General features: G+C 39.8%; 2 protein-coding genes across 2 annotated transcripts; one reads left to right on the top strand and one right to left on the bottom strand.

Moving 5' to 3' along the window:
- Positions 1 to 486: 486 nt before the first annotated feature.
- Positions 487 to 19187, top strand: CCDC158 (coiled-coil domain containing 158; the record flags this gene model as incomplete). Its single annotated transcript, XM_009580157.1, has 14 exons — positions 487 to 684; positions 1931 to 2413; positions 3181 to 3370; positions 4698 to 4850; positions 5315 to 5427; positions 6225 to 6383; positions 8101 to 8193; positions 9565 to 9690; positions 11776 to 11899; positions 12535 to 12624; positions 13028 to 13087; positions 15139 to 15351; positions 17795 to 17896; positions 19111 to 19187. Coding segments are annotated over 14 exons (2181 nt in total), but the record flags the coding sequence as incomplete, so codon positions are not given.
- Positions 19188 to 24691: 5504 nt separating this feature from the next.
- Positions 24692 to 25503, bottom strand: STBD1 (starch binding domain 1; the record flags this gene model as incomplete). Its single annotated transcript, XM_009580156.1, has 2 exons — positions 24692 to 25215; positions 25381 to 25503. Coding segments are annotated over 2 exons (647 nt in total), but the record flags the coding sequence as incomplete, so codon positions are not given.
- Positions 25504 to 25655: the final 152 nt, after the last annotated feature.

Here is a 25655-nt window from a genome sequence, read left to right as displayed (position 1 = left end):
GATTCTATGATTCTATGATTCTAACATGTGACAAATTACTGCATGAAATAAAACAAGCAATGAACAATTCTTACTAGTGGTGAAGATGGGTATTTATCAAGAGCAGCCTTCCTTGGCATGTAATGTAGTGCTTCATTGTTTTTCATTTGATGTTGACACAATGTAATCTTTTTTCATTTTGTAGTGTATAGTGCTTTTGGGGTAGATACAAATGACATGAAAGACTTCAGCATTAAGGTGTTACAGGCTTTGAAATAATTATAGCAGCAATATATAAAGTTGAAAGTTACTGCTTTGTTGGAAGAAAATGTGTAGGAGGTGTCAGGCTAGTTTAGCCGATATTCCTGTCTTCTGCTAAGTGTAAACCCATGCAGTAGTCCCTATTCAGATGTGTAACCGTGTAATTGAATGTTGCTAACGTTAAGGGAAAGAACAAAAAAATCCTAAATGTGATTCAAGGAGGGAGATGACTTTAATTTCTTGTAGACTGAACTTCATAAAAAAGAGATAGAACTGAGTCTAGGAAAAGAGCAGAACAAGCAATTTTGGGATCGGAACACAGACAACAGCATCACCATTGACCATCTAAGGAGAGAACTAGACGACAAAAACATGCAATTGCAGCGCATGGAAAAGACAGTGAAGGAAATGAGGACTGAACGTCACGGACAAATGGAGCACCAGGTTGGTGAGCAACTGCAGCGTGATAGTGTCCAGGATAGAAAGTGCAGCGGCTGGGGGCTGTACTTCAGATAGAAATACTGTAACTCTGGTTACCATGGCCGGGAGGCCTCTGTAGCTCATGTGCCAAAATTTTCCTTCCAAAGATGCAGCTACCCGACAGTCAGAATTTGCCTGTTAATCTGACCCGTCCGGCCTTCATTTCTCTTTACTGATGAGGAAGTAGAAGCGTTATTTTTAATTTTGATTTTTGACATACAAGCCTTCAGAGAAAATGAACGTTCTGCTGATAGTGTGTTTGATTTTGACTGTAAACCTCCAAAACAGCGTTTTGTAAATTTCCAGGAAGTTTGATGCTGCCAGACCTAACAAACTATTGAAGGTAGTATTTTCGGTAGTGAGCGCTTCTGTAAGAATAATTAGTAAATTAAAGGCCTTCATAATGCCTTCCTTGATGTGGTGCTTAATGAAGACGTAATGAAGTTTGTGTTTATAACGCTAAGCTGAATGCAGTGCTATGTCAAAAGAATTACTTCTGGCAAAGTAGCTTCCTAGACACTGACTTGCAGTACATTCCCTTTTCTTCAAGACTTCAGCCCCTCAAAAATGACCTGTAATTAGGTAACCCACTTTGCATTATGAGTAAAGATCAAGTTAATTCCTTTATTTTCTACCACCCACAGGCTTGTGCTACCTCACACATTGTTCTACTTTTTCTCAAACCATTATTTTTCCTTTAAAATCCTCCCACCAGGAAATTCATTCCTTTCTTCTGTTTCTATTTTGTACTATTAGCAGTTCCTGAGTCACAGTACTTTGTGCTTTAAGTGGTGCACGTTGCTGCCTGCAGAAATTAAATCAGCAATAAATTATTCATGTACATACATTTTTTTCCCAACTTACAGTGCAGTCAGTTGAGTTTTGTAGCTTAAAATTCTTTAGACCCAACTACACTCAATTTTATACTAATATTGCTGGTTTATTCATTTTTTTATGTCAGTTTAACATTTTTCATTTTCTATGATTAGAAAACCAATATTCTAAGCAACACTTCATTTATTAAAATGGAGAAAGACGAAAAAAAACCCAGAAGAAACACAAAGTCATTGTAGACCAGACCATGCTGACCTGATTTTCCTGTAAAACTAAGATATTTAAGATGAACTATAGAAAACCAGAAATGTGACAGGAAATTGTGAAGGTAGAAATAAACGTTCTCTTGGTTGATGCTTATATTGCTATTACGCAGATGGCTGCAATTAAGGAAAAAAATGAAAGCACTGGAAGAATCTCCTCTTTGACTGCCCAACTGGAGTCAACGAAGGAAACACCCCATAAAGTTGAAGAAGATCTTACAGCCAAACAGATCGATTTGGAGACTGCTGAGAAAACAGTGTCAAATCTGACAGCCCGTCTGCAGGAGAAAGAGAGACCCCTTGAGGTTACCAATAAGGAGATCAAGAAGCTACATTCACAGCTTGGCAGTAGGATGCAGGAGCTCCAGCATCTAACGAATGAAGAGGACTGTTTACACAATGTGCAGTCACAGTGTGAAACGCTGAAACTGCAGCTGTTAGAGAAGGAAAGGATTATTGAGGTCTTCCAAAAGCAAATTGATAACATGACGCAGATTGTGGGCCAGCATAGTCGAACTGCTGGAGCAATAGAAATTGAGAAATCTCAGCTTATAAAAGAAAGAAATGACTGGAAGCTTAAAGTAGAAGAACTTAAGGTGTGCAAATGATGCTGTATTTATGTCTCTGTAAGACAGCAAATGTTTTCTGTTTCTACGTCTGTACCTTAATGTGCTAATACTGTGGTTTTAAAGCAGGTCAGTCAATGCAGCTTGAATCCTAACAGCACTAGAAGAGTTAGTAGGCAGAGAAGAATAATATTACCACATTACCACCAAAAATGAATAATTCACTGGTGCAAAGCAGTTGCCAAAAGGTTTGTGAAAGCTGGAATATAACACGCTGTCCTCAGTGATATAATTGTCCACACCACTAACAGAACCAGAAATACAAAGTGTTACTGAGAAATAACAGAGAGTGAGCACTCAGAATTCAAAATTGAGGACACTTTATAACTGGTTATTTCTCAGACAAGAACTACAGGGTATGGTAGTCTTATGCAGGTCAGCGTCTTGAGAAAAAATTCACTCTAGATAGGGAATTTCATCATCTTCTGTAAGAAGACATTTGAGCATTAGGAGTGAATATGGAGGTAGTGCTAGAAGAGGATGGAAATAATTTTCATATACACCTGGTAAGATTAAACATGCTGTGAAGCCATTACATCAGATTCTCTTGTACCCTTTTTGCCTGGATTGGCAGTTTTCACAGTAATTTGTCTATTTTTGCTCTGTTTTTCTTTCTTGCCCCAAACTGTTCTTTGACAACTGAGATTTAAAGTAATGATGATGTCTGTACATCTTTGTGGTTATTTTGTATAATTATGTATATTACACATAATTACTATTGGTTTTTATGTAAGTAGATTGCAAAGGATGAGAAAGAAGCCAGAATACATGAAATGGAGGCCAGACTGAGTGAGCTGGAACTGGAAAAGGTTAAACTGGTGAACACATGCAGTGAGAGGCTCCATGCACTTAATGATATGAAACTGGAAAAAGATCAGCTAATGAATGAACTCCAAGCCGGTCGGAGTGAGCTAGCTGGCCTTGCAGGTAGGGAGCCTTGACTTAGCTCCGCTCCGATAGCTGCTAAATTGGGCTGATGTTAAAAATAGAAGAGCGGCTTGCTTGCTGAATCCAAATATGGCTGCTGGTACAGCAGCAGGTTTCCTGCCAGCACGGGATGGTCAGATTGCTTCAGAGAGCTAAGTCATGGTTTGGGATTCTGGCACAGAGTGATGGGAGTACAATCCTTATGGCAGTCTCTCACTGCCCTGAGCAAAAATACTTAAACCACCTGACTCGGGAGACCAAAGAAGGAGATTTAGTAAATCACAGAATGGAAACTTGACCACTTTTTCCTGAGTGTTATTTAAGAGCACTAGTGGATCCCATTAACCATCAGTGGTCAAATTACAGTGGAACTTTGTGTTTTGTTGTCGTTTTGCTACAATGTTTTTTAAAGGTTTATGTTCTAACTCAAAGCGCTGTTTTCACAACTAATGGGTGGGGAAGCAGATCAAGGTAATATTTTAAAAAAAAAAAAAAATTAGGGGCTGGACCCAAGGCAACCACCAAAATTCAGGGAGATCCTCTGTGAAATCTGCACTGCAGCCAGAGAGATTACACTGTTCACATGCTTTGCTATCTACACACCCCTGCACTCTCATACCCATTGGTAACACCTATTTCTTCACAACTCAGCTATACTTCTAAACTCATTAAGTTTTATAAGAATTAAACAGACACTGTGATTTGACATGGAAGGTCTGCCGTAGCTTTGTATAGTACTATCAGGGTGAATGAGGTGTAAGAAAGGCTTACCGGAGTGAATGGCCACAGAGGAATTAGGGCCAAGCTGTTGATAGAGTCTGAGCCCACAGCTGGCTGGCTTGTAGTGGTACGGGTGACATAAGAGGAGTTGAAGAGAGATACAAGAAACAGAGCTGAGAAGCGGAGTTGCGGGGGAATGCTTGACAAATTAGATCAGTTCAGACCTAAGTCTGGTTGTAAGTGTGACTGAGAGAAGAATGAGCAGGGGAACATGCTGTCTCACTGTTACCCTTAACTTTCACAATATGCAGTTGGTTCTAGCACGAGGAACTCAGAAATGTGGATTTAAATCACTTTCCTGAACTGTTGCTTTGGCGAGCAACCAAAGAACAAGTTTGTTTCTGGTGAAACAGAAGCTTTTGCTGACATGCAGGACAATGAACTACTAGTTGTGCATTTGTTAGCAGTGGATATTATTTGCTTTATGTCTTAGCTATCTGCATATCTAATACTCCTTTAAAGAAAGTAAGCGACAGATCAGTGATCTTAGTCTGAAAGAATGATAATTTTTGTCGCTATAATTTCGATCTTTGCTTACTCTCACCAGACGGATTTGAAGATTTGAAGAGGGGTTATCAGGATAAAATCGAGGAGATGGAAAATACTGCAAACAGACTGAAAATGCAGTTGAAATCTGCCCAAGCTGAACTGGAACAGACCAGGACTGCTCTAAAGACTATGGAGGGATCTGATGGCCATGGTAATTATGGATTGATCTTCCCAAAAATCACACACGTTTGTCTTTTTAATAAGAGGATTTCTGTAAATATTGATTCCTCAGTAGATGTTGTAATAATATTCCAGATACTTTGGGAAGTAAAGAAACAATATTGCAGGTGACAACATATTTTTATTTTACCATTTACTACATACTGTAAAACTTAAACTATGAGTTGAGTTTTCTCAGGTGATCTTTATGCAGATTTCCAGGGAATGCTGTCTTTTTGTCTTGTGTGTGTGGTGGGTCTGGTGCTCCTACCTTGGACGAAAATCCAATGATTCTACTGGGTGGTTTGCACACGTAAGTGACTACAGGATCATAAGTGGTCCTGTAGAACTTACTTATTCTAACATATTGCTGATAATGGATTTCCAGAGTCTTTTGTCGGGACTCAGAATGCATAATCAATGTGGTTCATTGAGAATTAACCTTGTCTTTTACAGCTATGAAAGTTGCAGTGGGAATGCAGAAGCAGATCACAGCCAAGAGAGGACAGATAGATGCATTACAGAGCAAGATAAAATTCTTGGAAGAGGCAATGACAAATGCAGCTAAGGTCACAAGAGCTCCATGTAAAAGTATTTAATTGTATCTACGGAAATTTTTCTTTGAAGAAATGCATGGCCAAAAGCACAATTGGCCCAAGAAGGACCAAAGAGAATTTTACTTGATATAATGGGCACCTTCCCTGTCCTGCTAGCATATATCAGGGAATATCTCCACCCCATAAATTAGCCTTCTGCATGGAGACAGGTTTTAATTTATATTTGTTCTCCATGAAAGAACAGTACTAGTTTCAATGAGAATCAAGCTCTTTCATATCCGTTCTTTTTAAAAATGTCAATTAATGCATTCTGTATCCTTCTGAATTTGGCCCACAGTGCTTTTCCTCTTTATTTTCTGAGGCGGTTCTTTGCAGTTCTGGTTGTAAACTCTGTGTCGCAATCTGTCTAGTACATTGAGGTCTTTCTAGCATTTTCTGCGACAAAGAAATCATTCAGTTACCGATAGCTGGAGTTCACTGAATGATTATTTATATCTGTTCACTATAACCTGTCCTCCTTCTTTACTGGCTTTGGATCCTGTGGATCCTGAAGCTTAAAATTCCAGTTTCAAAATGGATCTAAAATCCGAGATGTTACTTCATCGGGGCCAGTCCAATTGTACTTTTCTTTATAAGACCTGTTGTCTTGTTGAAAAACCTCATCTCTCTCCAAGATGCAATAGCTAAGCTTCTGAAACAGTTAATTCAGATCTTTCAAAGAGAAAAAAAATTGCAGAAAACAAGTGCGTATAATGTAAGTAGTTATAAACTCTTGACTCGTACTTTTGTTGTCCTTATCTTAAATTCAGGAGAAGCATTACCTCAGAGAAGAAAACAGTAAACTAAGTCAAGAATTGAGCTGTATTACAGCAGAAAATACCAAGATTGCTGGGGAACTGGAGATCCTGAGATCACAAGACAAATGTCTGAAAGAAAAAATATCTAAGATGGAGACAGCCCTTGATAAGGTAGTTTTAGGTAACTTTCAGTTCAGTGAGACTTGTGGGTGCTTTCCTCTACAGTCACTCGGGAGGAGAAAATGTCTGACCTCTTACCATGTGTTTAGTATCTCCTGTTCACATGTACTGTAAGATACTTACCTGAAGAGATGTCTATAGTTAAGACTGTCTTCTGTTTTTTTAATGGTAAAAGGCTTCTATTTTCATTAAGAGAATTCTTGATTTACTCCCTACTAGCTCAGGGAAATACAAGCTGCAGGGAATTTAAAGCAGATTGACCTTCCAGACCTTCCACTGGCTCTTGGCACAGCGCCTTTCCCTGGCGAGGGAGACTACTATTCAATGTAACAGGGGCTCCACTGGAACCGAGTGTGGGCTCACGCTGTCTCAACACACTTGTCCGTGCTCAGCCCTTTCTGGGACCTTAGTTAGCCAGCTGTGGGTCCCTCAGGGTAAGGGACATTTTTAAGAACTTCTTGTTGTTTCGTTTGCCTTTTTTAGTTGAGGTTTCTGTTGCTGACACACCTGACTCCTAAGGCTAGGTTCTACATTTTGGTCTGACTGGCACATAAATCCCAGGTGCCCTACAGGTAAGCTGCTGCTTTTCCAGAAGGAAGAGTCCTTTTCAGCTTCTCAGAATTCTAGCTTTTCAGGATATAAATTTCCATGTAAGGTGTTATTCTCAAATTGCTTTATTACTTTAAAAAAATAATAAAGTAAAAGTAATTGCGATACCTCCTCCCTAGTGTGGCATTTCTTACTTTAAATGCTTGATGCTGGAAATTTAACTTTCTTTGTAATATATATCATTGTGCACAGTACTAGCCAACTGACAGAGAAGCTGAGACACAGTGGAGGCAGGTGCTCGCTGAAAAGTAGCACATATGGTACACTAAATAACAATTCTTAGGAATTAGTAAAGGTTGTACTGTGTCGTCTCACAGGATGCCAGTATATACCATTGCAGAGCATCCATTGTATAAACATCCTGAAGTGTAATTTGCCATCTTGCTCATCATTAATGATTGAGAGTTAAATGTTCAAAAAGCTGCTGCTTGTAATCATACATCCACAGTGCCTCAGGGAGCCTGCCCATGCCTCAGTGGCAGTCATAAAGAAGCACAGAGAGCCAGGTGTTTTTTTAAAACCGAAGAGGGAACTCGACTAGAGTGATAAAACCAGTCTGGTTCATAAAGATATCTCTCTCTCTTCTTTTGCTTTGGCTTAGAGCTTCCTCTGTTCTTCTTGCTATCCTGGTAAGTACTCATTGAAAAGTAGCTACATGATTAGATCTTCTCGCACCTTTTCAGAGTAAACTTTTTAAAAATGGAAGAGTCTATAACAACTTAACAAAGACGGGTCAACGAAGTTGTTAGCCATCCATTTTAAAACCTTGAGTATAGTTTTGCCTCACTAGCACAGTTGAATTTTCTAATCCCAGACGTGTTCAGTAGGTCTAGGACTGTCCCTGACAAGATTAGCTCCCTTCTGTGATATTACGGTGTGCATTTTACGGCTACTAACATCATACAACCAGTCAGCTGCTTTTGTAAGCCTATCAAGAAAGGCATCTGGTCATCTTGCAATATTTCTGTACTGATAGCAGTAGATAAATAAAGCATCTTTATGTGTACCTTGTTGTTTCTTTATCGGAAAGAAGACACGAAAGCGTAATTCACAGAAAGTTAGCAAAATTAATTTATGCTGCTTCTATCCTCTCTTACAGGCATCCATGCAATTTGCAGAATGTCAGTGCATAATCCAGTGTCAGGAACAAGAAGCTATGCGCTTCAGACTGCAGCATACTTTAGATGTAAAAGTAAGTACATCACTGAGAAGCATGGGTATAAAGTTAGATGGATTTTGTTTGTGTCCTGACTTTAGGTTTAACCCTATTTATTTCAAATACTCTAAGAAGTTTGTATTCTGAAACCCTTTTTTATGTGGCATACCTCATTGCTGCACAAGTCATGTCCATAATTTCAGTTACTTTGAAGTACTACTTACAGTAAGGGCAACAAAAAAGTCAAACAGCTACAGGAATATTGGACCATATGCTTCAGGTGCTAAGCTTTGGTTTCAGTGACACTTCAGCATTTTCTTGCGGCCCTAGGCAAATAAAAGCTAGAAATGTTCATGGCATTATTATGAAAAATGAATTAGAGAGACAAGGTCTGTACGGATGCCTTTCACTAGTGTAACTGTTAGAGGTAAAAGCACTAACAAGCTTTTGGGTACCCACATCCTTCTTCAGGCCTGAAATAAAACCAGCAACCTTAAAGCTACATAAAGGCTAGAAACAAGGACTCTGAGTTTAATTTGATTATGCTAATTAGTTAGGCAGCACCAAAAAGAATCATTTTTAAGAAGCAAAGAGAGATGTTAGCAAGGGGAAAGGAAATATGGTCATGAGGCATCTGGGATAGAAAAAGGAAGACGTGTAATTGATATCTGTCGAGCTATATAGCATTAGCGGAAGATAGAGTATAGGGAAGATCATGCAGTAATATAAAGCCAGTATCTCTATTATAGAGCCCAGAATTTTTATTGACGAATAGATTTAGCCCAATCTGTATCTTTACTACTGAGTTTAGTCAAGAATATTATTTACCTTTGCCTTATTTATAACCATAGACCATTAAGGCTGCAATGAAACTACTGCTATAAATGAACGGTGCTCTGGGAACAGTAGTTTTGTCATAAGGAATTATCGTTAATTTTAGTGACCCACCCCAGTCGCTAGTTTTGAGTGAGAAATGAAATGTTATATTCAAAATACAAATCTACATAAGCGATACAAAAAATACTTCATATGAACAACGGCAAAGGTGGGGAATCTCATATTCCAACGAAAGAAATTCTCACCCAAGTGGGGAAAAAAAGGTACAAGAACTGTGGGACAGTTTAATTTTGTGGTGGCCCTGAGATGTCCTCCACTTGAATGGTTCCAGAGCATGTGTTAAAGTTCTGGCAATAAATGAAATTACCACTCTTGCACCCAGTTCAGTCACTGAAAGGGTTATGTCTGAGCACACCTAGTAAATACTAGGAAGTGTTTTAAGAACTGAGTACTGCATATTATAAAAGATTTGACTAAAAGTGATGCCCTGTTACAGAGGGCATGCTGTCAATACCCGTTTATTCTGCTTAGCTATACTTGCTTATTCTGCTTGGCTAATGTTTTCTGCAGGAGCTGCAGGGCCCAGGCTACTCGTCAGCTTCTGCTTCAGGCAAGCTGCGGCACATCGTGCCTCTTTCCCACCTGCACTCTGCTGTTGTGCCACCTTCCCAGAACTTGGCCAGCTGTGCCCCTCATGTAAGTACCTGCCTCAAAATGAGAAACTGCACGGGAAATGGAGATGTTCCAAAGAGTAAAAATAAAAAGGAATTTCTAAATGGAAGAGCATCTGGTAGGAGTGTCCAAGAGGGAATTCTTAACACCAAAGATGAAATCATTTTCTGTAGCTTCTCGTACGTTACGGCCTTTCAGATTTTCTTTTTTTCCGTTTGCAAAATATATGTAAAAACCAACTGGACAATAAAAATTCTGTAGATTGTAATAGGAGTTTATCTTATCTTTATCAACAATAACATTTATAAACTATTAAAATTGAAAGTACTGATCTGTAAGCAGTTTGGTTTTCACTTGTTTTTTCGGCTAGTACTTTACTTGCTGTAAATCACTTAGACTTGGCAGTGAAAATAGACTTGCACATAGTTCCTGATAAATTTCATCATCTGATTGACCTGTAGTAGCTTTTGATACTTAAATCGTTCTCCAAGCTGTCCTTCACTGATTTTGACCAGTTTTATCCTAAAAGACACATCATTGTCCTTCCTTCCTTCCTTCCTTTTGTTTTTGTACATCTACATTTAGATTTAGATTAGATGCTAGTGTTACTCTAATTTTTCGTTATAGAAAACATCAACCGAAATCTCTCATGCAAAAAAAAAAAAAAATTCTGCCATTTTCTGTATAGATTTTGTATAATTCTCCAAAAGGGACCTGATGTATCTCCCACAGAAATTGGTAGAGGTCTTTTCATTAATTTTTACCTCAAAATCTGTAGGAGACTACAAGTTAGTGCAGATATTTTTCAATAATATTTTCTGGTTTACTTTCTGATGTGGTGACAAACATTTACATCAAGGAACAAAGGATAGTTAATTCTGTGAAATCCCTGCAGCATCATGCACTCCCATCTTCTTTTCTTTGAGTTAATCAATTTATACTTCTGAGGATAAAGAAGGCAAAAGGACCGATTTTTAATGTAATACCATGGTGAGGACTTAACAGGTTGTAGGAGAACTTGATTCAAGGTCTGCTTGAATCTTTCTGGTTCCTGCATGATTAGTTACTGTACAAAATGAAGCAGCTCCAACATTTGAGACAGAGACCCTACCTGGTCGATAGCCTGGTTTCTTAGCCGGAATGTGGGAAAGAAGGATTTGGTCTGACTCAGTATCACATTGACCCATTATGATTTATTCTCTATATAAGCTCTGCTGAAACTAGTGTGTTGCCATTGGAAATGACATTTTTTTCAACGAAAACATGTTAGCAAAATGTTTCTAGCCAGTTCCATCCACAGATAAAGCGTAAGTCAGTGGGAGCAGGGCTTTGAACATGTGAAGTGCTGAGTAGTCTGAAAAATCCAGTTCTTCACAGAAAGAAAGGATTCTTTGAACCAGGCCTTTGCCTCAAGTCCTGATCAGTAAAATGAGAACAATATTGCACTTCATCTCAGAGTATGGCTGTGACAACGAAGTGGTTTATATTTGCAGACAACTCAGCTGTTACAGAAATGAGTGCCTAAAAAACACCCCGATATATTAGTATTTCTGTCTTCAGAGCTGTGTTTGTGTACTTTACAGTAATACCTGGGACCACAGGTTAAAAAGGAGAAAACAGAGTTGTCACATAAGCAAAGATTATTGGTTCTGAGTACTGAAAAAGGTAATGGTTGTGGGAGGGAGGGGGGGAAGCTTTCATAATTAAAGACCTATTTTAATGTTTTTCACCTTGAAGCAGTAGTCATAACCTTTTTACAACATTTATTCAAAATGCAGATGTTAGCTGTGTTCTCCCTCAATCATTATTTAGTTGCTTTACACATTTCTGTCAGGTAACTTTCCAGATAAGAGTGCAATCACATTCAGAGAGTATTTTGACAGTCTTCAAGTTATCATCATCTAGCCTCCAACACTTTTTAACTAAAATTAAAAAAAATCCGCCCTGTTTGTAACCGGTAAGACAACACACTTTTTAACTAAAATTAAAAAAAATCCACCCTGTTTCTAACTGGTAAGACAAGAGTAGAGGGGGAGAAACATGTGACTCTGGCTGAGTATAGGTAAGAATTAAAAAAGAGAGTGCCTTTATAAATACTTTGTATTTCAGATGCCTTCCAAGCCAGGCATTTTGAAGGAAGAACCATTGCAGGATCTAAAGAGGATTCTTGAAGAATTAACAAGCTCAGACAATGATGTTCCCTCTGTGGATCTTGGGAAGGATGACAGTGATGGTGGGAGAAAATCACCTATAGCAACCATGAGGAGTACAGTGTAAGAGTAATACACTGTTATTTCTGTTGTGTGCTGTGTACTTGTGTTGCCTTCTAAAACTAGGATCTGGCCATTCATATGCTTCAGGAGCAGTATAGGATGCCTTTTTGCAAGAAAGTTGGGTTTATGAGTAAGCTTGAGATAATCTGAAAGCTTTCAAAGCTTCTGCTGTTTGCCAGGTTCCTCAGATGCTTTAGGTGGTAAGGATATAAAAGGTGACTACACCATTTGCCTTTATTTCTTGCTTTTTGTCGTTCCTGCTTTTATTTTCATTTAGAACTCCTTTCTTCTATTTCTGCCTTACGTAAATATCCCTTCTGTCATTGTTGAAGCAGGCAATTTTTTTTTTACCAAACAAATTATAATGACAGTGGTACATGAAGTTGAAAAATCAATAAAGCACAAATTCTGATGTTTCTAATCCAGAACATACTTCATAAAGGAAAAGATAATTCATGGACTTTGATTAGAATCAAGTTTGTTTAAACCATGACACTTCTCCCATAATACATACTGGTGGAACAAAATCACATCAGTCCCAATATCCTATGTATTCTGGGTTTTTCTGCTTTTCCCAGGTATTTTTTTTGAACAGGAGATCTGCCTGTTACCAACATGCAAATTTTTGACAGCTTCAATATAGAAGCTTCTATTTCACAAGCGGAAAAAGGATTCATGCTCAGAAGTTGGTCTGTCTGTCTGATTTTTTTAAGTAGTAAATGTACTATCTCTTCCTACCTTGACTTTGCCTATCATAGATAGAGTCCTTTGGAGGCATGACAATCAACAGTGCCCTTTGCCAGCCTGTACTATATGATAATTGCCTATGTTCTGTGTTTACGGTGGCAGTGGGAGAAACTTTTCTTTTTCAACATACGGTTGCAAGCTTTTATGGTTCAGACCATGTCGATTTTATGAGAATTTTTCTCCCTTGCAACAGTGTTCTCTTGCAGAGCTGAAATGAGGATGGGAGAATCCTGCACCTAATCATCCCTCAATATACAAAGCTGTCTGTCAAAGTACATGACTATCTCAGTGCTGTTGGTAGTGCCAGTTCTGATGTTGTCTTTCTACATCCTTCTGCACAGAGATGGTGCAAGTAGAGGATGCGCTGCTGTCTTCAGCTTACGATCAGATCCTTGCAAGAGGTGAGAAATCACCCTTCTGAAAAGGTCACGGACAACACAGATACAGATGTTGGTCGAGTGAATACAGTAGGACGATACAGACAATATTTTGTGAAATAAAAAGAGAGTTGTTGTACAAAATGGATTTAAAAATTGGGAAGAAAATAATTGTTTGTGTTCTAGTAAAAACTAGAAGTCCCTTGTAGATCAAAATTCTGAGATCGCTCAATAAAGTAGTGCTATGTAAGATTCATTGACCAGGCTTTTTTAATACAGCATCAGTCCTGAGCTTGTCTGTATTGTTTTATTCATAATGCTAAAAGCTTCCTGGGAATTACAGAACAAAGCTGTGATGTTACTTTCATCCCCTTAAGAGCGAGCTCTGGAAATTATTTGCATTGTTTGCTTTTAATTTACATGTGTAAGATCTGGAGATTACATATGAGAGCTTCACATTCTCACTGTGGAGGCTAGGTAGCATTATCAAAACTTAGCATAATACTTCCAGAATGCAAGTTTTGCCATCGTTTTGCTTGCAGGGATCCTTCATGCTTACATACCACAGATCTTCAGTCCCAAGACGTTACCTTGCTCTGTACATCCCGTGGTAAGATTTCACTGGCCGCATTTGAGGATGAATGTGCCATATTGATGTCAAACTGGAACATTACAGAATATTACAAAAAATATAGTCCAAATACGATTTATTTTCTCAGATACCTCCTGGCAGGTGCTACTACAAAGTCTCTATTGCGCTTAACTGCAAAATCCGTATCTTGTTGCAAACCAGCTCCATGGAGGCTGATACCAGCACACCTAAAATGGATACCTTCCATGGTAGTTATTCATGAATAGCGATAGTCTTGTGTAATTAGCGTGGGTAATATTGTCAAATTGTTGGTGCCTAAATTTAGGCTCTTGAATTCTGTATTCAGGTATCTAAATATGGATGTGCTTTTGAGAGGAACCAGGTCATTGCAAATTCCGTTGATTTCCTTCCAAGTACTGGGTGGTCAGGACCTTTTAAAATGTAGTGACATGAATTTAGTAACCTAAACAGAAATATAAGGATATGGCTTTGAGCATCAGGGTTTGAAGATACTAGTCTTAGCCACCTTCTGTCTTCTTGCCCTTAGATTATATATTCTGTGAATTTCCTGTGAAAATTGCCTGCAGACGCTGATGTATTTAATTGTTCTCTATTAGTATTTAAGCCACTATGCTTCAGAGATAGGCTAGAACTCCTCTGTTTGTCCTGAGGAGTAACTACTATGGGTCCTCTTTTTATACTTCCAAGTATTAAAGAAAATCTCTTGGCTAGTTACTGTCAGCCTTCTAGCAAACCTACTGTAACATCCAGGGATTTTTCCTAGCTTCTGAAATAATTGCAAGTAGCATTTTTTACATAGAAGACTCGAGGAGGAGTTGAACAAGGGGAGTTTGTTAGAATTCCCCCAAATTATTTTCAAGACATCCTAGGAAGGGTGTTAGGATTAAGGAAACACACTATGAGAAGAAAAAGAGAAGAACTGTAGTCAATCTTCCCCTCATTAGTTGCATGCAACCTTTTTTTTTTTACACACAAACAGTGTGCCATACATCTGAAAATATGTTACATAATCTGTTGATTGCATATTTCTATGCATATCTTGCCTCTTTTCCTTATGACTGACTTTCTGCCAGGAATTCAAAGCATATCAATCAGTTATTGGAAAGGAGGGAAATGGCAGACCTGTGTAAGCAACATGGTTTTTTCTGCTGCTTATACCTAAGTAATGAGATCCAAGTCAGCAGTGACGTATGGGGAGTCTTGGGTTGCTAGCGGCTATGATACTCCCATCAGGCTGTTTTGGAAGTAAACATGAAGTGAGTAGCCAGCAGAAAATAGCAGGCCCGACTTTCTCCTAGGCTATAGTCTCTTGCTGCCTTGGCTACTGGTAAGGAATGGAAAGGATGAAGGAGTGCCATGAAGGGAACCCAACCCTGTAACTGTTACAGAGAGAACGCCAAAGCTGGTATGGGGGTTTCTCTTCAGGTGTGTGCTCACTGCTCTTTGCTTGGATATCTCCTAGGAGGTGCATCCATCTTCTCAGCAGCTCCTCGTTATACATCCTCCCCTGAGAAGGTCTCTCGGGACGAGAGATACAGAGACAGGTCTCCGGTACACTTGCTATTAACTGCTCCACCCGATGACCTTGCAGCTGGCCCCGGCGCCTCACCAGAGCACAGACCGTCCGCAAGGAAAGCTGGCTCTCCAGAGGGTGCAGCCACAGTCCCCCAGATAAGTAAGTCTGGTCCCATTTACTGATGCAAAGAGCTTGGCTGGGTCTCTTCCCAGCCAGTACAGTGAGTGAGTTACAAACTGTAGGTTAAATTCAGCCGTTCAGCAATTCTGTGGAGTCCCACCATCATTCACCGATACGGTCTTTTACAGTTTATGATTGTGGTACCTGTGCTTCATACGGCATTTATTTTTTTATGTACCTTTGTAATATGTCACTTACGGAATCCATTCATGTTGCTGAACGTGAACACTAGCAATTCTCAAATGTATGGGGCTAACAGGGGATTGGTCTTCCGTTTGTGGTGTAATTGTGCACCACCAAGTGCAATTACAGTATGCAAATTTATTAAAACATAATTTACTGATGGTTCATTTTAAAGCACTGCTTTAGCGGTTCTGGACCACTTACCTAAAAGTGACCTGTTCTTGCTTACATCAGACTGCCTTCGCCCTATCACAGTTCTGTTCAAGTAGAAGGTTTTTTCTGTGATGAAGGAATTGTGAGGAAAATGTAGCAGCTAATTAATGTATTACACAAAGAGAAGATAAATTCCATATACCACTAAATTTAAGAACTGGTAAATTGCTTTATTCAGGGAAATAGACTGTAGGGATGCTTAACATAAATATTTGCAGTAACAGGCAACACAGTTGCCTAATACTAGTATTTTTAATAGATGATGTGGTTCCTGTAACACATTTAGAAAAGTTCTGGGGTTTACTGAAAGTACTGATGTAAGGCTGTGTCTGTGTAGCTCTTAAGTGATAAAAATAAGCTTTCCTGCGTCACAAAATATGTGTGAGGATGATGAACGTTTTCAAGGTAGTCTATTAATTACTTGCCAGCGAGCCAGGCTGTCAGGACTGCTTTATTACATTTAAGTGGCAGAAAGACCCCAAAATGAGTAGATGCAATAGGAAAAACAGGTAAGCAACTAAATTTTTTAAATAATATTTACCGAATACCATTTTTAAACATTACATTTCTCTACTTTGCAAGGTCTGAAAATACCATTTCTCTTAGAGGGCATATAAGCCCTGCAGGTAGGAGTGTAACAGAGATGCTGCACACTGAGCTCTAAGCTAGTTCTGGTACAGGCAAAAATCTAACCATAGCTCCAAGGACCTCCAAAGGACTAATGTTTCCTGCTTCTCAGGTGGGATTTTTTTTGTAGTTTCAACCTAACTTTAGCATGTCTGTATTGTGTTGTTATTTTATTAACGCAGACTTCTCCTCAGTCACTTTATCTTTTGCATTTTAGAAACATCAGGATCTTCTCTTTATGCAGAGTGGTATCTAAAACAGCTGGGCTGAGCAGTCGTCCTGACTAGAACATTAACATTGTTGCTTATTGACCTTTGCTTCCCCCAGCTATCTGGCTGTGCAAAGATGAAGTGCGTATTTGTTAGCTAATCTGTATTTTTAATGCATGTTTAACAACTAAGAAATGCCTATTCATAAGCAGAGCACAAATGTGCGTGGCATTTCCCCATCAAAGCGCTGAATTGGCTATGTGAGTGAGTACATGAAAGTTTCTGTACCTGTAGAGCAACATAACCATCCCCGCAATGAGCCTCGGTTCTGGATTGCACCTGTTTTAGGAAACACACAGACTTTGTGGTGTGGATATCTCTGCAATTGGACATAAACCCCAAATTGTTTCCATGTTGACCACCGGAGATCTAGCAGGTCACAACTGTAACCTTCAGTCAATTGCCAATCATTGCTCAGTTCAAAGAGAAAGATAAGTGGCATCACTTTTTTTGTTGTATTTTGGGTTTTTTGTTTTGTTTGTTTATCTGGTCAGCCAGTTACCTCCATCTCTGGCTCCTTTTTTTTTATTTGAGAATTGATGACTGTACCGAAAATGAAACAGTCCAAGTTCTGGTCAGAAGAGGGTCCAGGGTGGGAGACTGTAGTTGTTTGTAAAGTACTGGCGTGACAGTGTCACTCTGTGGGTGTTAGTGTTCAGTCAGACAGGCACAATGCCTACTGAATTCTGCACTGGTCTGGATCTTCAAAGACTTGGAATTTCTGGTTTTATTCCTGGCTTTAGTAAGTTACATCTTTCTGTACCTTAGTTTTCCATCTGCAAAATGCAACTGACACTACTGCTTTTCTTTCTACAACCCTTGCAGTTTTTGCTGGCAAAGAGGGACTTAGAAGTTGTGGGCATAAATACTATTTTAGTAACATAAAGCACTTTTTCTCCATACCCCAAGGGGGGAAATTTATAGGCAAAATAGAAATACCGCTAATTATAAATTTCTGTTAATAGCCTTGTCGTCTTACTCATTTTCTTTGCTACTGGAAGTTTTATTGCTTGAAATTTTATTTTCTAAGAACTTTACTTTAGATGGAATGTTTAAATAATTTATAATGACCTTTTTTTTTTTTTTTAAAAAATTTGTGATAACATGTTGATGAACAATTTTCTCACTAGCTTCTCAGCCCATGGAGACTAGTGAGAATACACCTTGGAGGCTACAGAAAAAGATGGAAAACCTGCAAAACCGGGTGGAATCCTTACAGATAAAAAACCAAGGTGCCAGAATTTACCAAAAATACTTCTATTTTATTTAAAATACCCACACTCTCCAGAAACTCTTCTTGTTACCTGCCAAAGCTGTACCTCTGTTTCTGCATGAGGTCAGTTTAGATGTGCCTGTTTTACTAGCAGTACCCACTTCTACATTATCCTGCTGCTAGGAGAGTAATTAGATTAACTCCGCAACGCGCTGTTGCTCAGCCCCTTAACTCTAATAAGCTTCAAGATCCTTAACATTTCAAACATGGCAGCTGGTCAGGGGTGCCCTCGTCTGCTGTGATGTCTAATTAAATGAAATTTTTAACAAGCTGGTGACTCTTTCATGGAAACTGAAAGAGACTCGGGTAGCAGTAGACTCCAAAACCATAAATTTCCCAGGAGTGGCCTCAGAAGCATATCCTTTCCTCCTCAACTTTTTTTTAAAACTGAGATGACCACAGTGACGATGGAGAACTTTTCAGGTTCTCTTCTTGCTCCCTTCGAAGTCACTGGTAAAATGCTCATGAACTCCTGTGATGGCAGGATGCCGAGTGAGATGGAATTTCTTTTCTCTGCACTTTTTCTTACTGCACATTCCAGTTGCTTCCCCTTTGCACCCTTAAGTTTTGCTGCATAGATCTGGGAAATTATTATTTCCCCACATCGTACAGTGCATATGTGTCAGGGACGTACAAGTGACCTGATTTAGGTAAAACTAATCGAAGTATTTATATGAAGTATAAGTAAGTATTGTCATTTTTATTCTTTGCCACCCATTAACATCTTCAGTTTGCCTGTTTTCTATATCCACATAAATATATGTATTCATCTCTGTAATGTAGCAAAGAGTTACTATATAAAAGATGGGGGGGAAAGACTTTTGTGTACACACTAAGAAAACCCATTTCCATGAGCGTTGGACCAAAGGTATTAATTTCACACCATCCCAAAAGAGAGATTCTGCAATCAATAGCATTTCGCTACTACTCCAGCATTTGGTGCTTTGGCTTCACAAAGCAGATGAGGTTGTGCCTGTTTATAACTAGGTTCATCTTTTCTGTTAAGCTCCTGCATATAAAGAATTGCAAACTAAAGTTGCATTTGTAAGGGCTTGATAAGTACAGTGTAACGTGCAGGAGGGTATTACAAAGCTTCAAGTGTCTGCACCTGAGGCGTCAATCATTTTAACATAAGGTGGTGTTCAGATAATCTGTTCTTGCTGCTATTTTCAGCCATGTCATCAATGATCAGAACTCAGGAAATGAAGATCGAGAAAGCAAAGGAAAAGGAGAAAAAGCTATCAAAGTGAAGACACCGCATACGTTAGTGATTACTTTCACGTATGTACGTTGTGTTTAACATACGTTATATTTTTAAAGATGAATAATAAAAGCTCTTACAGTTTTGTAATTCTTGCCTTGAACCAGGACACTCTTTACAGTTTTTACTTTTAAATGAGTGGGAAGTACAGAGGAGTAGAAATAGATCTAAATACAGACTCTTTCACTGGCACACATTTTCAATAGCTGTGTGCTGGGAGGGACACTGGCCACAGGGCACTGCCGACTGCTTCAAGTTCCAGTATTTCTTCCATGTGATCTGGATCTTGCACACCATTTCAGGTCCTCTTTTTTAGAAAGTTAGTTTTGAAATGATTTGTTGGGCATTTTTTTTTTTCATTCTAAAATAAATTGGTTTCCTCTCCCTCTGTACTTCATGTTATTAGTTCAATAAATTCCGATTTATCTGGATGTCCCAGAACCGCCAAGTATTTCTAAAAAAAGCAGGAAACCTGCCTGTGGCTCCTGTTAATGTTGAGATAAAGTGTTGAACCACATACCTACAGCTGCAAGACTGCACCAGATTTCATCCTATGCCATGACCCCTTTAAGCTGAATGGACTCATGAAGTGGTCTTTTTTATGTAATTTTCACTGCTTGTTGGGATATTTGGCTTGATTCATAGTACAAATGGAGAGTCCACAGGCTGCCTTGGAATTAGCTTTGTCAGCATAGCACTTGTATTTTGACTTACAGCTGAGGGTTTATATGTTCCTAGGTTGGGACTTTTTGTCCTTCTTCAATTTGTGTCCCTCTATAAAAACTAAAATAGGTGAAGTTTAGGCAGAATAAAATGCATTTTTAATCTATACTGACTTTTTTTCTTGTAACAGTTTGGTATGACTTAAATACCAGGCTCCACCACCCATATTAAGTAGCTTGCTAAAATAGCTGTGCATATTACTTTCAGTTGGTCTCCAAAATGCTCTTAGTTGAGTCACCAATAAAGACAAACTTCCCTTAATACGAGTGCCCAAGAATAATGTTTTCAAAGGCCATTCCTAGTGTAAAATTTAGTAATAACAGGAAAGCATGTTGCGCGCACCTGGCATACATGAATTTATTTTAAAACCTCCTATGTCTTCTGACATTTGAGGATCTTGCAGCAGTGGGCAAATGACTGACTTAGGGCACTTGAAAGAGTTAAAAGACTATCCAATGCTAAAAACAATTTGAAAGTAATAAGATGAACAGGATCACTAAAGTATCAGATTGATTTTTATAGCCTCATTAGTGTTTGACAATATCTCAGGGAACAAGATAGTTGTTGAAAAAAAGACAGGGGAGGAAGAACTTTGTATTCATCCCCAATTGAGTGCTTTTCTAGAATTTGCCATTTGATTGTTGTCTGGGGACCGTTTGTGAAGAGCAGATTAATAGTGCTGCCCCTTCAGAGTCTAGCAAGGCTGTCTGAGAAGTGGTCATGGAAGCTGCTGGCTTGGTAGCAGGAGAGTCCTTGCTATAAACGGTACGAACAAAACAAGGGGCAAGATGTCCCTCTTGCAATAAATCAGTACCCAAGCACAGAAAAGTGGACCATCCCCAGAGTCAGCAGTGCAGGAAGTGCCAGTGGGGCAGCTTCACTAGCACTAGTGTTTTTCCTCATTATCTGCTTTCTGAAAAGCAATTACTGCCTTGAATTTATGGCAGCGTGGAATGCCATACTTGAATTCAAGGGGCTTACTCGGCGAATTTGTCCAAACCAAATGATTTGTAGCTACAGCTCAGCAAAAGTAGCTTCGTGAGCACAAGCCATGCAGATACAAGCTTGGTTTTGTTGACTTTAAAGCTACGGAACTATATTCAGAGTAGATCAAATCTCTGAGGTTTTTTTTAGTTTGAGGTTGTCTTGTGTGGGAAGGAGAGATTAGTGAGTTGATCCTAAGCTGTCCTCAGTTATTGTCAACAGTATTTTGAATTTAATTCAGGTAATTTTCTGGATTTCCTGATTTTTTTTCCCCCCCCCCCACTGATTCTGTCTTTTTTTGCAACAGTGTTGCAAGCTTAGTCAAAATGGTAATAAAGGCATCTCCCTTTTCCTAGGAATCAGTAGCATTGAAAATGAAAGGATCATTTTAGATGGCTTGTGCATCACAGTTTGGACGTGTTATACATATTTGACAGATCTACCAAAGTTTTCGTAAGAAATGGGTGAGGTGTAGAGAATGAGAGCGTATATTCACCTCATAGCCCAGCAGGTTGGAAAAGGTCAATGAGAAGTGCGCTCTTAGTTGTGTTCAAGGAGCCAAGCTAAAAAGAGTTGCAAAAGACTGCAACCCTGTGAGAACAGAAGGGAGCAGGTGGAGAGGTACAAATAGCCAGAGAGAAGGGAGCCCAAGAGCAGCTATATACGTCCTGGACTTTGCAGCACGAATAGCACTGTGTTATTCCATGTCATACAGGTGGATGACAGGAAGACTGTTAGGCAAATCTTGACCACAGCAGGACACCACAGATGGCAACCTACCCCCTAGAGAGAAAACCTAATACCAGTTTAGTATTTTTGAATGGATCATTTGGAGACACTCCAAACAGTAAGTTTAACTCCCAGAGAGAATGTGGGATGGGCATGGTTTTTGCAAATGCACCTGCAAAGTGAATAGGAAGCAAACAAGTTCCAATGCAAAGTTTCTGTGTGTGACTTGAAACTGCCTTATGCCCAGTACCCCTTCCAGCCTCAGGCTGTCTGCTCTGTTTACCATCCCGGTGCAGCACTTAGCATTTGTACACCAAACTACTTCACCAATAGGAATAGATTGCATTTCACCTAATAGTAATCAAATTGTCTTAATTTGTCAGAAGTTTGTCGTCGGCAGTATGAGCAGGTGAACTTAAAAGGTAGATCTTTGGTTGCAGTCTTTCCAGCTTTGCCAAGCTGGGAGTGAGACAGTTTATTATTTGCTTTTAGATACCCTGAGCCGCTGGCTGCTAGGCTGTTACATCCACAGAGGAATGTCAACAAGAACTTGTTTCTCACATGTAGCTTCACTAATCTCACAGCCAGGACATTGTATTAGACAGATACCAGCCCATTCTAGCAAAATCATTTTTATGCAGCGAGGCAACTTTGTTTAAATCTACCTTCACACTTGAGTGAATAGATTGTTCAGTAATGATAAATCACCTCTGTAAACTTGGAGAAAATACTAATCAGCTCCTCCAATAGTACTGAAATCCAGAGTTTGTTCTTTCACCATACAACTAACATTTCATTTACATAGCATAGGCCCTGCTGGGCAAGCAGTGATGTGAATGGCATAATAATTTAGAGGTTATAGCAAAGTGCAGCGCAGGTCTTTGTAGAAACCTTGCTTGATCATTCAGCAAGATGATGCAATCATGAGGATTATATGCATTGTCTGTGGGATCAAAGTGCAGGGTGTTTAATTAAAAAAAAAATTGTTCTCAATTTGAGAGACTTCTTAGGGTTAGTCTGTTTGAAACATGTTCTTCATTGCATTAGAGAATCTATTCTAGTGTAGGTTAAGTGGCTTTCTAGTGAATATCTTAATCTAATACCACAGTTAATCTTCTCAGACAAGCCTCCAACGTATGTATAAATACACTCAAATGCCAGTGGCTGTTCGACAAGTGCTTTTTAAGTTGACAGTATCTCACTATTTGAAACGCTTGCATTAATGGGAAAAAGATTTGTAAGCAGCTTGAAATAACATGATTTGCTTTGACTTCAGTGATTTCTGAAGATCAACTTCTACTTCAACTGTACCTCTGTACCTTAGGTATATTGTTCACGTAAATTTATTGTTAGAAGAGCTAAGCGCAAAAAAATGCAATGAGGTACCACGCCATTAGTTCCAGCACAATTTTACCTATTCAGTTTTACCTGAAGCTGTAAGTTACTGACTGAAACCCACATAAATGTTTTGTTCTCAGTGGTGGTACACATGGAGAGAACTTAAGAGCTTTCTGTTCATACACAGTAAGCCTAGTCATAATTAAACAGTAAAAATACTTGTTACAGTGAAGCAGTAGCCCCTAAAATGAAATAAGCCTCATGTTAATATTTATTTTTCAACCCAGGGCATGCTAACTATGCCCTATGTTCACCCCACCCCACCCCCGATTTTCTTTAGCTCTTTTATGGCTATGCCCACAAAATGGATTTGTTTAATGAAACAGCTGGTACTGAAGTCCCAGTAACAACATTTCAGACACTTGTTCTTCACAGTAGCTTTAGTATGATCCCACCAACTGGATGTCCATTAACCATTAGATGCAGGAGGTAAGCTGCTGAAGCTCATCTTCCAGTCTATCACCAAAATTCATTCTATTTCACATACTCAGATTGCTCCACCATGCAAAGCAGGAAAGAATTAGCAGAGACACTTAGATCAGCAGTGTACTTTTGAAGTAGATGTTCCAAACCATGGAAAGAAGAGCTTGCTTAAGTGGCATCATGGATTTGTAACCAAAAATACGAAAAGCAGGCAAGCAGAGCAGCTTTCTGCTTCTGTCATAAAAATATCACCTGGTTGAAGCTGGAAGTATTCTACCTTATCTGGCTTACTAGAAGGCCACAACTGAGAATAAATTTGTGTTGAAAAGCCTAGTCTTGAAAAAACCATACAAGTCTAAGCTAAGTAGTTGCTAACAGTACTGTAATATTGTTCCTAGGTAGGCAGAATATGCCACCTAACTCTGTTTCAGAAAGAATCCTATTCCCTAGCTATCACAGCGGTCCAGGTTTTTTTAAAGCCTGCTCCCACCCTGACAAAGTAATTCATTAAGCCCAGACAGTCCTTTCTGACCTTTGCTCTCCTCTCAGCAGGATGATGTGACTAAAAGGGACCTACCTGCCAAGCCTTCATTTGAGCTGAGGTGCTTTCTGGAGAGTAGGGAGTGGAGAATGAAGTACTTGGGGGTTAAACCTGTGTTACTCCAGAGAGTGCCAGCCCCTTCTCAGTAATTCTTTACCACTAAGATTTCAGGTCAAGTAACTCACTTGTGTCAAAGTTATTAAGAGTCAGTTCACTGGTCAAGTTGTAAAGGACTGTCAGTCTGAAAGTGTTTATTGCTTACTTAATACATTACATAAGTTAAAACACTTAAACTCCTACTACAGTGTAGGTAACCACACTTCCTAGTATGCTTCAAAAGCCCTAAGCAGTCGGTACAAAGATGCACATCCCATAGCCCCACTCAAAGCTACACAAACTCAAGTCCAGTGTCCGGATTTACCTGGACAGGCAGCTGCTTGGAGTGCTGCTCATGCCTTCATAGCCTACCTTGGACATCTTCAGCATGCGTTTGAAGTTCATTTTTCAGGTTGCCAAATGATTTCCTAAAGGGGATGGCAGAGATCTGCTGCTCACGCAGTTTAACCAGGTGTGATACGGGATTTACAGAGCTCTGCACTTGAGAAGGTCTCCTACTGAAGAAGGGGTAAAGTTTTAGGGGCTTTGTGATTAATCTAAGCAGGTTTGCCATTCGATAAGCAGCTTCCAAAATCCCATTAATGGTATCCCCACCACTGATGAACTATTTGATCTTCATGTTCAGTCACTAGGGTCCTATTACCACATTCTTCCCAACGTCTGACCTTCCCGTTCTCCACCAAGATAAATTTCCACTCTACTTTGGTGTCTACTGGCAGAATAATGGATTCAGACCAGAAGCCATCCTTGTCGTACTTGAGGGGAACATAGCTGTGCCACTGGCCAAGACACTCGTGGTCACCAGTAACACCAATCAGCTCAGCGTCGGAGTGCGTGATGTAGTGTACGCGGAAAGTCACGTGGATATTTTGAAACATCGGGGGCACAGCTGCAACTCTCTTGGCTTTCAAGTCCCCATCAGGGCAGTCTCCTTGTTCCCATTCCTTGCTGTCGGAGTCTTCCACGCTGCCATTCTTGCCAGCCTCCCCCCAGGCCAGGTGCTCCGAAACAACTTCCCACTCTTCATGGTCCAAGTCCCTACTCTCAGCTGGATGACCCGGCCGCTCCTCACTTCTGTCTTTACAAACATCATCGGAGGCTCCTGCCAAGTTCATCACACACCATCCGTCACTTGCCTGTCCCATCTGGGGTCTCAATTCACCTGCCTGGCTGCCATGCCTATCAGCTGGATGCTCCCTGGAGTCGGTGGCACCCTGCTTCTGCAGCAGCTGCTCCATCTCCGGAGGTTCACTGGAAACTCCACCACCTTGAACATGGTTAAGTGCTTTCCTTGGTACAGCCGCCAGATCCTCCCCTGGCTTCAGAGGGCTGGACAGGGCAGCAGCCTTGGCCTCCAGCAGCACTTGCTCACCGCTCGCCAGAAGATCCTCTGAAAGTGACATTTAATTAAAAAAAAAAGGAATGGTTTAAGCAACGCAGTTTAGCTTAGCGGCAGCTAACCCAAGTTCTCGCTGGCAGGCTTAAGCAGACCGAGACGCACCGAGCACCGGCTCCCCCAGCAGCCCTCCCCGCAGCACCCCC

The sequence above is a fragment of the Fulmarus glacialis genome, unplaced genomic scaffold (assembly GCF_000690835.1).
Source record: "Fulmarus glacialis isolate BGI_N327 unplaced genomic scaffold, ASM69083v1 scaffold12526, whole genome shotgun sequence".
In the NCBI taxonomy this organism is placed as follows: domain Eukaryota; kingdom Metazoa; phylum Chordata; class Aves; order Procellariiformes; family Procellariidae; genus Fulmarus; species Fulmarus glacialis.
The sequence above is the reverse complement of the archived record's forward strand: the minus strand, read 5'-3'. Positions and strand labels throughout refer to the sequence as shown.